At 69.5% G+C, this 12,843-nt stretch overlaps 3 protein-coding genes across 3 annotated transcripts; all 3 read left to right on the top strand.

Annotated features, from left to right (window-relative positions):
* The first annotated feature begins 1,410 nt into the window (after nucleotides 1-1,410).
* NAGLU (N-acetyl-alpha-glucosaminidase) lies at nucleotides 1,411-5,321 on the top strand. The gene is made up of 6 exons (XM_074162934.1): nucleotides 1,411-1,817; nucleotides 1,958-2,105; nucleotides 2,188-2,334; nucleotides 2,526-2,611; nucleotides 2,854-3,110; nucleotides 3,347-5,321. Exons 1-6 carry the CDS (start codon nucleotides 1,411-1,413, stop codon nucleotides 4,561-4,563), a joined length of 2,262 nt encoding a protein of 753 aa, XP_074019035.1. The 3' UTR covers nucleotides 4,564-5,321.
* A 405-nt stretch (nucleotides 5,322-5,726) lies between these two features.
* Nucleotides 5,727-7,335, top strand: HSD17B1 (hydroxysteroid 17-beta dehydrogenase 1). Its single transcript, XM_074162859.1, has 6 exons — nucleotides 5,727-5,817; nucleotides 5,953-6,114; nucleotides 6,403-6,582; nucleotides 6,661-6,754; nucleotides 6,885-7,068; nucleotides 7,165-7,335. The coding sequence occupies exons 1-6, from the start codon at nucleotides 5,727-5,729 to the stop codon at nucleotides 7,333-7,335; spliced, it is 882 nt and encodes a 293-aa protein (XP_074018960.1).
* Nucleotides 7,336-7,745: 410 nt separating this feature from the next.
* COASY (Coenzyme A synthase) lies at nucleotides 7,746-12,622 on the top strand. Its single transcript, XM_074162686.1, has 9 exons — nucleotides 7,746-8,355; nucleotides 8,751-8,965; nucleotides 9,430-9,561; nucleotides 9,804-9,993; nucleotides 10,404-10,468; nucleotides 11,260-11,344; nucleotides 11,969-12,066; nucleotides 12,169-12,315; nucleotides 12,566-12,622. Exons 1-9 carry the CDS (start codon nucleotides 7,746-7,748, stop codon nucleotides 12,620-12,622), a joined length of 1,599 nt encoding a protein of 532 aa, XP_074018787.1.
* Nucleotides 12,623-12,843: the final 221 nt, after the last annotated feature.

Here is a 12,843-nt window from a genome sequence, read left to right on the forward strand (position 1 = left end):
CTCTTCCCCCCGTGCCCTCTGAGGGGGGTCCCCCGGGCAGCGCCCTGACCGGGACCCTCCTCTGTCCTGCTCCGGGACCCTGTCACCGTGATGGGGGTGCGGCGGGGGGGCAGAGCGGGGTTGTGCAAGGAGCCCGGCGTGACTGTACCCTGAGGGTGACATCCTGAGCGGGGGCTGTGTTGTCCCACAGCCTCCTGCCCCTCCGGGTGACCCCCCAAACGGGGCGAAACGGGCCGTTTTGCTGGAGGAAAAACTAAGGTTTGATTAAACCTTGGGGTTGTGGAGACCCTTCCCGTGGAGGGGGGGCAAACACACTCGGGGCTGCTGCCCAGCTCCCGGCCTCCCCAAACCCCGGGTGTCCCCACGGGGACCGGCCCCGGGGGGGGGGGGGGACAGGGGACGCGTTTACTCAGGCTTTTCCTGCAGGGCCGGAGCTGCCCTGGGGGGTTTCCACACGCGGAAGGGAGGTGTCGGGAGGGGGGGGGTGGTGTGGTGTGTGTGTTTCTGAGGCTGTTGCAGCCCGGGGTGTTTCCCGTCCCCGGGGGGAATGGGGGGGTGGGGGTGAGGAGCGGATCCGCGCTGCCCCTTGTCCTCCCGAGGGGACGGACCCCAGCTGTGCCCGGGGCTGCTCCCCCCTTTCACCCGCTCCCCTGCCCTCTTGCACCATCCCCCGCCACCCACCCCCCCTCCGCAATCACAATATTTTTGTCCGTTTCCGTGGCTCTGCTGGGCCCGTTCCACGGCTCCGGGGCCGCAGGGGCAGCCCTGGTGCGGGACCCTCGGGGGGCGGTGGTGGTGGGGGGACCCCGAGTTCCTCCTTCCCCTCTGCACCGTCGGGGGGCGGGAAAGGGGGTGGCGGGGTCGCCCCTCGCCGCCAGGGACGCGGCCGCGAACCCCTCCGGGAGCCGAGGGAACCCCCGGTCCCCCCGGGGCGGAGGGGGGGGGGGCGCTACATCTGTGCCCCCCGTTCTGTCCTTCCCGCGGGGGTCCGTCTACGCTGCCGGGGGGGGGCAGCCCCGGACACTGCTGGGACCCGGCTGTGGCCCCGCGGGCCGGTCTCGGAGCGCCCCCTTCGGGCCGGGGGGGTGGGGGGGGGGGCGGTTCTCGGTCCATCCCGGGAGCCGGTCAGCGCCGCTCCCCCGGGGCTGGCGGATGACAGGGTCCCCCGGGACCACCGTGTCCCGGTTCGCCCAGCGGGGGACGGGACGGGGGGCGGTAGCGCCTACCGCCCCCCCGTCCCGTCCCGTCCCCGCGTCCCTTCCGCCCCCAGCTCCCGGTACGGCCTTGGCCCCGCCCACTCCCGCCCTTGTCCCTCCCCCCCGCCGCCTCCTATTGGCGGAAGATGGCCCCGCCCCGCGTTCCGGCGGCGCGGATTGGCTGAGCGCGGCGAGGCTGCGGCAGGGAGCGGCCATGGCGGCGCGGCTGGGGCCGGCGCTTCTGCTCATGGCGGCGGTATCGGTATCGGTATCGGTGTCGGTGTCGGTGTCGGTGTCGGTGCGGGACGCGCGGCAGGAGGCGGCGGTGCGGGCGCTGGCGCGTCGGCTGCTGGGCCCGCGGGCCGCCGCCGTGTCGCTGTCGGTGGAGGCGTCGCTGGCGGCGGCGGCGGGTGGCACCGACACTTACCGGCTGCGCTCGCCCCCCGGTGCCGCCGTGGCCGTGGCCGTGACGGGTTCCAGCGGCGTGGCGGCGGCCGCCGGGCTCTACCGTTACCTGCGCGACTTCTGCGGCTGCCACGTCTCCTGGTCCGGGGCGCAGCTCCGCCTGCCCGACCCGCTGCCGCGGCTGCGGGGCGAGATCCGCGTCTCCGCCGCCGGCAGGTAACGGGGCCGCGGGGGGCCGGGCCGGGCCGGGCGCCGCTCACGCCTGATTAGCCCGGGACAAGGCGGCCTTACGTAACGGGAGCGGGGCCGGTCGAGGGGGGGTGCTCCCAGCCGCGTCCTCCTGCCGCTCCCCCCAGGTACCGGTACTACCAGAACGCCTGCACCCAGAGCTACTCCTTCGCCTGGTGGGACTGGGCGCGCTGGGAGCGGGAGATCGACTGGATGGCCCTCAGCGGCATCAACCTGGCACCGGCCTTCGCCGGGCAGGAGGCGGCCTGGCAGCGGGTTGAGTATCGGGGCCGGGCGGCGGGGTGGCCACGGGGCCACTGAGCCTCCATCACCCCCCCCCTCCCACCTCCCCCCGCAGGTGTACCGGTCCCTGGGCCTCAACCAGTCGGAGATCGATGCCTACTTCACGGGGCCGGCGTTCCTGGCCTGGAACCGCATGGGGAACCTGCGCGGCTGGGCAGGGCCGCTGCCGCCCGCCTGGCACCTCAAACAGCAATACCTGCAGGTACTGGGGGCACTGGGGCTGCCCACCCGCCCTGGGCAGCCCCATGCCACCCCCGACCCACTCCTGGGGGCTGAGAGGGGGCCAGGGGCCATAGCTCCCTTCCCCGGGCTCCAGCAGCACCTGGGAGCCCCTCGGGGGGAGGTGGGTGCTTCTCTCCCCCCGCTCCCTCCCTCCCTCCCTCTCTCCCCCAGTACCGCATCGTGGAGAGGATGCGCTCGCTGGGGATGACCACCGTGCTGCCGGCCTTCGCGGGCCACGTGCCCCAGGGGGTTCTTCGGTAGGTGCAGCCCCATGTGCTCGCAGGCCCCGCGGGGCAGATCAGCCCCAGCTGCAGCCCCCTCCCCGCTGTCTCAGCCCCCTGCCCTCCCAGGGTCCCACCTCTGGCCAGCACCAGCTGCACGGAGTGCTCCTGGGGCCGACGTGGCTCCTGGCCCTCCTGTGCCCACATTGTTCTCCCTGGGAGGCCACCCCATCCCCGCAGGGGTCCTGTCCTGATCCCCATCTCTGCCTCTGGTGCAGGGTCTTCCCACGTGTGAACGCCACTCGCCTCGGGGGCTGGAGCCACTTCGACTGCACCTACTCGTGCACGTACCTGCTGGACCCCGAGGACCCCATGTTCCAGGTGATCGGGACCCTCTTCCTGAAGGAGCTCATCAAGGATTTTGGAACTGACCACATCTATAGCGCCGACACCTTCAACGAGATGACGCCTGGCTCCTCTGACCCTGCCTATCTCTCCAGGGTCAGCAATGCCGTCTTCAGGTCGATGACGGGAGGTGGGTCAGTGTGTGGGGCTGGCTCGGCCGCAGGGCTCCGGGTGGGGAGAGCAGGGGGCTGAAGGGGAAGGTGGCGGCAGGCTCCAGGTGAGCACTGGGCAGACCCCATTGGTGCCAGACCCTCAAAGCCCCCTCTGGGAGGGGTGGTCGATGGCCCTGGCGCTCACGGAACACCTGCTGTGCTGGGACCGTGGCGGCCTGAAGGGGACCCTCACCCCGTGCCCCTCTGTCCGCAGCTGACCCCGAGGCGCTGTGGCTGATGCAGGGCTGGCTCTTCCAGCACCAGCCGGACTTCTGGCAGCCGGCACAGGTGCGGGCCCTGCTGCACGGTGTGCCCCTCGGCAGGATGATTGTCCTCGACCTCTTTGCCGAGTCCAAGCCCGTCTACCAGTGGACAGAGTCCTTCTACGGGCAGCCCTTCATCTGGTGCATGCTGCACAACTTTGGGGGCAACCACGGCCTCTTCGGCACCGTGGAAGCCATCAATCACGGCCCCTTCGCCGCTCGGCGCTTCCCCAACTCCACCATGGTGGGCACCGGGGTGGTGCCCGAGGGCATCGAGCAGAACGACATGGTGTACGAGCTGATGAACGAGCTGGGCTGGAGCCAGGAGCCCCTCGACCTCCCCAGCTGGGTGACCCGCTACGCCGAGCGCCGCTACGGCACCCCCAATGCCGCGGCGGCCAGTGCCTGGCGGCTGCTCCTCCGCAGCGTCTACAACTGCACCGGCGTCTGCGTCAACCACAACCGCAGCCCGCTGGTGCGCCGGCCCTCCCTGCGCATGGACACCGAGCTGTGGTACAACGCCAGCGACGTCTACGAGGCCTGGCGCCTGCTGCTGGGCGCCGGCACCGAGCTGGGCTCCAGCCCCACCTTCCGCTACGACCTGGTGGACGTCACTCGTCAGGCGGCTCAGCAGCTGGTGAGCGAGTACTACCTGAGCATCCGCCGCGCCTTCCAGAGCCATGCACTGCCTGAGCTGCTGACAGCCGGCGGCGTCCTGGTCTATGACCTGCTGCCGGAGCTCGACAGCCTCCTCTCCAGCCACAGCCTCTTCCTGCTGGGCCGCTGGCTGGAGAGTGCCCGCGCCGTGGCCACCAGCGACCGGGAGGCCGAGCAGTACGAGCTGAATGCCCGCAACCAGGTGACGCTCTGGGGACCCAGCGGGAACATCCTGGACTACGCCAACAAGCAGCTGGGGGGGCTGGTGCTGGACTACTACGGGGTGCGCTGGAGCCTCTTCGTCTCTGCCCTGGTGGAGAGCCTCAACTCGGGCACCCCCTTCCACCAGGACCAGTTCAACCAGGCTGTCTTCCAGGTGGAGAGAGGCTTCGTCTACAACAAGAAGCGCTACCCGGCCGTGCCGGCTGGGGACACGCTGGAGATCTCCAGGAAGCTCTTCCTCAAATACTACCCCAGCACACTGCGGCGTGGCCGGGCCGGGCCGGCGTGACTTTAGGCTGTGCCTTTGGACCCCCCCCAGGATGGAGGGCAGAGATCCTGTGCCCTCCCGCCTCCAGGCTCCCACACCTCCTGGCCTGATGGCCGAGTCCTGGCCACGCTGGAATGAAGGCGCAAAGCCCCGATGGCCCCCAGCAAGCCTGGACCTGTCGTGTCCCCTGCGTGGGCAGGAGATGCCCCAGGGGGGCTGGCAGCTGGGTGGGGGGCAGGCTCTGCCCCAGGGATCCATCCTGCACCGTGCTCAGCCCTGCTTGACCCACCGGCCCCAAGCCTGTCCCCAGGAAAGCTGGGCTGCCCCTGGCGTGAGCTGGGAGGCGATGGCTCTGCTGCCCCGGCACTTCCAGCTGGAAGCACAACAGGAGCTGGGACTGTGCGGAGGGACAGAGGGACAGGGCACACCTGCTGGCAGCGATGGAGAAGCAGCCAGGGAGGTGGCAGTGGAGCCGGGGCAGAGCAGCCCCTGCCCCGGGGGAAGTGAGGATCTGGCCCAGTGGTCCTGGGTCTCCCCGCACTCGGGGAGCTGCCTGCCCCTGCACCACAGTGCCTGCGGGGACCTGCCACTGCACGGCCCCAGCCACGCTTAGTGCATTTTGTATCAAAAGACACTTTGTGGAGTTTTCTGTGGTGACACAGAAAATCCCCGTCCCAGGGATTTCTAAGCCTTTTTCCCCCCGGGCTGAGGCATGGGCAGAGCCCGGCCGCGGAGCTGCCAGCCTGCGCAGCCATTAAAGGCCTGGCCGCCGAGTGCTCTTTTCTCCTGCGTGTGTCCGTCTCCTCTCCCCAGCACGGAACTTGTGAGAAATGGGGGGGCAGGGCAGCGGTGCTTGGCCCCCCGGGCCTGCACAGCAGGGAAAGGCGCTGCCGGGTGTGTGCTGGCAGCCGGGGAGCCTGGCACGGGCTGGTGCCGATCCCCAGGGCTGTGGCTCCCCTTGTGCCCCAGAGCCTCCTCCCGCGGGGGGGTCCTGGCCCCACAGGGTCTTTATCGTAGCACCTGCGCCAGCATCAAGGTGGGGGGAGCCCTGGGGGCAGGCAGGGAGGCGGGTGGAGGGGCCTTGAGATAAGGTGGCAGACACAACACCCGTGACGTGGGGCGGGGGGGACCCCCCTCCCAGCCCTCTTAAACGCTGCGGCCCCCTGGGCCCACACTGCTGGCCCATGGAGAAAACCACGGTGCTGATCACGGGCTGCTCCTCGGGCATTGGCCTGGGGCTGGCCGTGCGTCTGGCGGCCGATGGCAGGTTCAAAGGTAAAGGGGCAACGCTGCGCCCGGGGGAGCCGGCCCCCCTGGGGGTCCCCCAGTCCAAGCAGCCGATGCCTGGGTGGGCTGGGGCCAGCACGGCTGAGCGGCTCGGTGTCACCACGGCTACGGTCTCTCCCCCAGTATATGCCACCATGCGTGACCTGGCCAAGGGCGAGCAGCTGCTGGAGCGCCTGGGGGGCTGCTGCCCCGACACACTGGAGGTCCTGCAGCTGGATGTCACTGACCCACGCTCGGTGGCGGCCGCCGCACAGCGGGTACAGGAGCAGCAGCTGGATGTGCTGGGTATGGCTCTCCCCGGTCCCCCCACCGTCCCGGGGTGGCTGCGGGGGGGGCTCTCTGGGGTTGCTGACCCTCCCTGGGGCACCAGGAGCAGATACCAAGTCATGGAGGTGCCAGCAGTCCCGAGGGTGGGGTGGGACGTGTTCAGTGGGGCAGGAGCTGGGCTTGGGGGTGCCGCGGGTCACTGGCCCATCAACAGAGCAGGGCCCCCACGTTCCTGTTTTGGCACCTCCCGGTGTGGGGCAGTGGGCAGGGGCTGTGGTGCCCAGCTCACCAGGGCCATGCCCGCAGTCTGCAACGCAGGGGTGGGACTGATGGGCCCCCTGGAGACCTGCTCCGAACAAGCCATGAAGACCCTCTTCGATGTCAACCTCTTTGGGGCCATCCGCACCATCCAGGCGTTCCTGCCCGCCATGAAGCGCCGCAGGGCCGGGCGCATCATCGTCTCCAGCAGCATCGGGGGGCTGCAAGGTGGGACCCCCCCCGCACCCTGGGGCACGGGGAGCTGCAGGGAAGGGCCCCGATGCTCAGGGTCTGGCTCTGCCCCAGGGCTGCCCTTCAACGCCGTGTACTGCGCCAGCAAGTTTGCGGTGGAGGGGCTGTGCGAGAGCCTGGCTGTCGTCCTGCGCCCCTTCAACATCCAGTGAGTACCGGCAGCGCCATGGGGGCTGCGCTCCTGTCCCCCAGCACCGGGATGGAGGGGATGCCAGACGGGACGCACGGTGCTGGCTCACGCGCCTGGCTCGGGGCTGCCGTCCCACTCCCTCCCGCAGCCTGACGCTGGTGGAGTGTGGACCTGTCAACACCAGCTTCCTGGCCAACCTGCAGTGCCCAGACCCTGAGGGCAGCAAGATGCAGGGCCTGGATGTCGAGACACGGGGTCTCTACCGCCAGTTCCTCCAGCACTGCCAGAGCCTCTTCCGCGACACGGCCCAGGAGGTGGAGGACGTCCTGCAGGTCAGTCCCCGCGGGATGGGCTCTGGGAAGGGGTCTGTGCCTGGGGGTGGCCGGGGGACTGTGCCGGGGACGGGTCTGACCCCTCTGCCGTGCCAGGCGTTCCTGGAGGCCATGGGCACCCCCTGCCCTCCCCTGCGCCGCCTCACCACCCAGCTCTTCGCCCCGCTCTTGCGCCTGAGGCTGACCAGCCCCGACGGCTCCGCGTACGTCCAGGCCATGCACGACTTCGTGTTCGGCGGCGGCGAGACCGGCGGGGACCAGCCCTGAGCAGGGTCCCCGGGGCAGCCGCGCTGCGGTGGGGACCCCCGGCCCTGACGCGTCCGTCCCGGTCGGCGGGGCTCGGTCCTGCCGTGTTGCCAATAAAGCTCTTTTGCAGCCACCCGGCTCCGTCCCTCTCGCCGAGCAGCCCTGCCCGGGGGGTTCAGCCCGGTGCCCGGGGGAGGGGTCCTCCCCGGGATGCGGCCGTGCCCGCGGGGCCGGTGGGGACCGCGGCGGGGCCGTGCCCGGGGGTACCAGGCGGGGCGCCGGGTTTGCCCGTCCCCTCCCCCTCCGCGGGCGGAGCCCGGTCCCGCCGCCCGCCCACACCGGGGCTCCCCGTGGCCGCCGCCGCCCCGGGAGGCGGTGCCGGTGCCGGTAGCGCGTTCCGGGTCGCCGCGGCCGGCGCTTCCGGCGGGGCCATGCCGCCCTTCGCCTCGGGGCTGCTGGTGCTGACGGCGCCGCTGCCCGTCCTGCCCCGGCGGGCGGCGGCGGCGCTGGCGGCGGCGGCGGGGGTGGTGGCGGGGCCGCTGTACGTTCACCTGCAGCCGGGGCTGCTGCTGTCCGCCCCCGCGCCGCTCCCCGCCGCGCCGCCCGCCGGCCCCGCGCTGCTCCGCGCCCTGGACGCGCTCTACGCGGCGGCGGCGGCGCAGCGGGGCCTGGACCTGCGCGTCCTGCTGGGCCCCGGCCGCCGCCTGGCCCGCCCGCCCCGCGTCCTGCTGGCCTCCGCCGCCGAGGCGCCGGGGCCGCCGGGGCCGGTGGAGCTCGGTCTGCAGCACTTGGCCGCCGCCGCCTACGGCTGCCCGCCGCGCCTGCCCGCCGTGCTGCTGGGCGGCCCCGGGGACGACCCCGACGGCGACCCCCCGGAGGAGCCCGAGGAGCCCGAGGCGGCGCTTCCCGACTTCTCCGACGTGGCGGTCGGCGGCACCTTCGACCGCCTCCACGGCGCCCACCGGCTGCTGCTCAGCGCCTGCTGCCTCCTGGCCCGGCACCGGCTCCTGGCCGGGGTGGCCGACGGCGACCTGCTGCGCCGTGAGTCCCGGGGCTGGGACAGGGGGAGCCAGGGGCGGCCGGCCCTGCTGCCGGTGTGGGGCCGAGAGGTCGGCCCGGTGCGGGCCGGGACAGGGCGGTGGGAGGGTCTGGGGGCCCCGTGGTGCTGGGGGTCCCGGCAGCCATGGACCCAAAGCGCCCGGGCGGTGCTGTCCGGGCAGGGTGATGGTGGGGACCTGGCGTCCCATCTCCCCCAGCGAGCGAGGCACGGGGACAAGGAGCTGAGGGTGCAGGAGGAGGTGGCCTCCCAAAATCACAGATGGGTTTCATCTCTATTTCCCGGTCTCGGTTTTCCACCTTTCTCCGCCGCCGCTCCGGGAGCTGCGTGTTGTTCAACGGACGCTCTCTTCCTTCTCCCCGCTCCTGGTGCCCGGCAGACAAAGTCCTGGCGGAGCTGATCGAGCCGTACGAGGTGCGAGCGGCGAAGCTGCGCGAGTTCCTGGAGGATGTGAAGCCCTCGCTGCGTTACGACATCGTGCCTCTGGCCGACCCCTACGGCCCCTCGGTCACGGACCCCGACCTGCAGTGCCTGGTGGTCAGCGAGGAGACCCGCAGGGGAGGGGAGGCCGTGAACAAGAAGAGACTTGAAAATGTAATTCCTGCGCCAGAGCCCGCTGGGCTGCCCCTTCCCGGCCTTCGCCCTGATGCTGGCCGTGGGCAGATCGGGTCTCGGCCAGCAGCTGCAGCTGTTGGGTGCCCCAGGGTGCCATGGCCCAGGCTTGAGGACAGGATGGCTTTGTGCCGAGCTGTCCCTGGCCATGTGTGCCTCGAGGGGGGTGCAGTAGCCCCTGTGTGTGGCACAACCCCGGGCAGCGCCGCCAGCCCCGTGTGGGGAGAGCCAGGCTCCGATGGCCAGCTCTGTGGGCTCCCTCCCCTCTTGGCTGCTGGGAATGTGCCCCTCACAGGGATGGAGCTGCCCCATAGGGACGCTGGGAGCGGCCATGGCCTCATTTCTGCTGCTTCGTTCAGGCCTTGACCTCCCGACAAGCCCCTTCTCTCTGCTGTGTCCCCGTCCCCATGGGGGCTGATGGCCCTTGGTGCTCTCTTCTCTCACAGGGGCTCCCCGAGCTGGCTCTCTACGAGATCCTGCTGATGAAGGACCCCGACCATGGTCAGAATGAGGAGGAGAAGATCAGCTCCTCCAGCCTCCGGCAGAGGCTGCTGGGGACACTGCTGCGGCCCCCGCGGGTGAGGGGGGACACGGGCTGCCATGGGTGATGGCCTGCCTGGGAGGAGGGGTGGCAGCCTCAGGGGACAAGTCCCTCCTGCCGCCGGGGACAAGTTTTGGAGGACTACCTGCCTGCTGCCTGTGCTGGCCCCCGGCAGGAGCAGGACCTTCCATACCCATCTCCAGGCTGGGTGGTCAGGATCCTTCTCCAGCAGAGCCCACATCCTCCATCTGCTGCCAACGGCTCTCCTTCTTCCCTTAGCAAGACCCCACCTTGCCTTCGCACCCCTACGTGATCGGCCTGACTGGAGGAACTGGGAGCGGGAAAACCTCCATCGCCAGACTCCTGGGGCACCTGGGAGCCTTCCTCATCGACGCCGACAAGCTGGGCCATGCCGTCTATGTCCCTGGTGGCCCTGCCTACGAGCGGGTGGTGGCAACCTTTGGGGCAGGTAGAGCCAGGGAAGGCTGGGAGAAGGCAGAGGAGGGAGGGCTGTGCCATCGTCCTTGTGTCCCTGAAGCCATCCTGGGCTGTGCTCCCCTCCCTCCCCCTGGGCTCCAAAGCACCCACACGGGCTCTGTAGCTGGTTCAGTAATGGTTGGGCCTGAGTGGGGCAAAACGCTGCGTTCCCCAAGCCTTGTGCGTCCCACGCCAGAGCTACTGTGAAGCAAAGGCTGAACCAGGCTGTTTGTCTCGGAAAAGCTCTTCCCTGTCCTTTTCTGGAGTAAGGAGAAAAGCTGCCAGTCAGGTCCTACAGCTCTGGGTCCCTTTGGGAGCTGGAGTCCTCTCTCCCTGACCTATTGCCACGGGGCAGCAAGTGGCACTCGTTCCTCCCAAGCCTGTTCTGCTTCTGTCTTGCAGAAATCGTGAATGAAGACAGGACGATTAACAGGAAAGTCCTTGGGGCCAAAGTGTTTGGAAACCAGGTAAGAGCAGCACGGAGGCTGTCAATATTTAATATCCTGAGCGGGGAACTCTCCGTCTGTGCTGAGGCTTTTTATTTTTCAGCCCTTTGAGCTGGTGACGCCTTCCTGACTGTACTTTCTGGCAGTGACGCGCGGAGAGGGCAGGACACAGAGATCCTGTCTGTGTGGCCGTTAGCAGCCCTGCTGGACCCGCTCCTCTCGCCCCGGCAGCTGCTGCCGCCTCCCCGTCCCCATCCCCTCTGCCCTTCACCCAGTGCAGAGGAACACCCCTGATGTACGCGGCACTGCTGCTCTCTGACCCTGCCGTGGTTTGGGCTTGTCCCTGCTGGGGCTGGGTGACATGGCAGCCGAGCCTGACCCCCCGCGCCGGGCTTTGCTGGCCGGGGCAGCGCTTGGCCCTTCACTGGGGCCCTGTGGGCTGTGAAAGTGGCTCGAGGGGTCCCCTGAGACAGACGGGTCCCGGTGGGTGTTGCTGCAAGGGGAGCTCACTGTGCTGTGGCAGGGCTCTTTGCAAAGCGCCTCTCACAGGGGACACCAAGGTTCTGCTGGGCAGGGAAAATGATAGGAAAAAGAGCCTCGACCCCATCAGTGGGCACGGGAGCCTCTGGTCAGTGTGGAAGCTCGTTTTCCATGCTCTGAGCCAGGGGCGATGGGCTGGGTCCATCCCCCCTGTGCTTGTGCAGGCCCTTTCTGGGATGCTCTCTGTGGCTGCTGCTGCCACCAGCGGTCCCATGTTGGCTGCCCAGGGGTTCCAAGGGTGAGTGACTGATTGCCGACATGGTCCTTTCTAGGAGCGGCTGAAGAGTCTCACAGACATCGTGTGGCCCGAGATAGCACGGATGGTCAAGGAGCAGATCAGGGAGGCAGATGCTCAAGGTAACTGGGGGGGTGGGTTCCCATCGCAGCACAAGGGTGGGCGCTAGGGGCACGGTCCTGTGCAGCACACACAACCCGGAGCCCCGGGAATCTGCTGTGTTTGGCAGCACCCAGAGCGTTTTCCATGCTCCTCTCCTCTGCGGGGCAGCTCGCTGGGGATTTTCGCTAGCACATCCCTTAGCAAACCCCTCGGCTCAGCTGGGCCAGATTCCCTCAGACTTCCTGCTCTGAAGGAGGGTGGAAGTTGCTTTCTCTTTCCCACGAGTTCAAGTTTGGTTTTGGAGTGCTGCAGCAGTGATCGTGGTGTGTATTCCTCTTGGGAGCAGAGTTTTTCCAGCTCTTGGGAGATGCTGTTGGTAGCTCGATAGGTGTTTGGCTGAAGGCACTGGCTTCCTGTGCCCGGGAGAGCTGCCACCCCTGGTGTGCCCTTAAAACAAGCGCAGCTGCTGCTGGCTGCTCTCTTCCCCACGCATGGTTCTGTGGCTCAGCAGTGAAGCACCCGTGCTGCTGTTGTGCAGGAATGCCTGCTTCTCCGAGTGGAAGCAGAGGGGCTGGGGTGGACGCCGAGGAGCAGTGGCGCTGCCCTGCAATTGCCAGGTAATGAGAAATGGCCTCCTTCCGCAGGAAAGGCCGTGTGCGTGCTGGACGCTGCTGTGCTGCTGGAGGCTGGCTGGCAAGACATGGTCCATGAGGTGTGGACAGCCATCATCCCCGAGGAGGAGGTGGGTGATGCCCCCGGGCCCCTCCCTCGCTGCCGGGGCAGGTTCTCAGCTCCCCCCGCCACCCCCATCCCGAGTGCCTGATGTCCCCTCTGGTCCTGCCAGGCGGTGAAGCGCATCATGGCCAGGGATGGGCTGAGCGAGGAGGCCGCTCGCAGCCGGCTGCGGAGCCAGATGACCAACAGCCAGCGGGTGGAGCAGTCGCAGGTGGTGCTGTGCACGCTCTGGGAGCCGGACATCACCCGCGCGCAGGTGAGCCCCGGGCCGGGGGCTCAGCACCGGGGTCTGCCTCGGGTGCGGGACGGGGACCCGAGGGCTCAGTGCTGCGCCTGGGCGTGCTGCTCACCATGGAGGCTGCCAGGAGGGAGGAATTTGGGGGTGTCAGCGCAGCAGGGAAGGGACTGGAGGCGTGGGACCCTCGTGGTACCCTCCTGCCCCTGCCATGGTGCCGCTCGCCTTGTCCCCGGGCTCTGAGGTGCCGCCCCGTGTGTGTCTCCGGCAGGTGGAGAAGGCCTGGAACCTGCTGCAGCGGCGCCTGGCCCCGCCGCCCAGCCCCTGAGGGGGTCACGCTCCGTCACGCCTCGCCCCGCGGGCCCCACGGCGGCGGGACGGGAGGCGAGGGCCCGTGTCCCGCTGCCCTCGGCCTGGAGCGCAGCGCGGGGACCGAACCCCCCCCCCCGCCGGAGGGGCCGGGGGGGACACGACGCCCCATCGGCTCCTCGGGCCAAAGGGCTGGGCCCGGCCCCCCCCGTGTGACAGTAAAGAGGCTGCTCCCGCTGT

Source organism: Numenius arquata, chromosome 23, assembly GCF_964106895.1.
Source record: "Numenius arquata chromosome 23, bNumArq3.hap1.1, whole genome shotgun sequence".
Taxonomy (NCBI): domain Eukaryota; kingdom Metazoa; phylum Chordata; class Aves; order Charadriiformes; family Scolopacidae; genus Numenius; species Numenius arquata.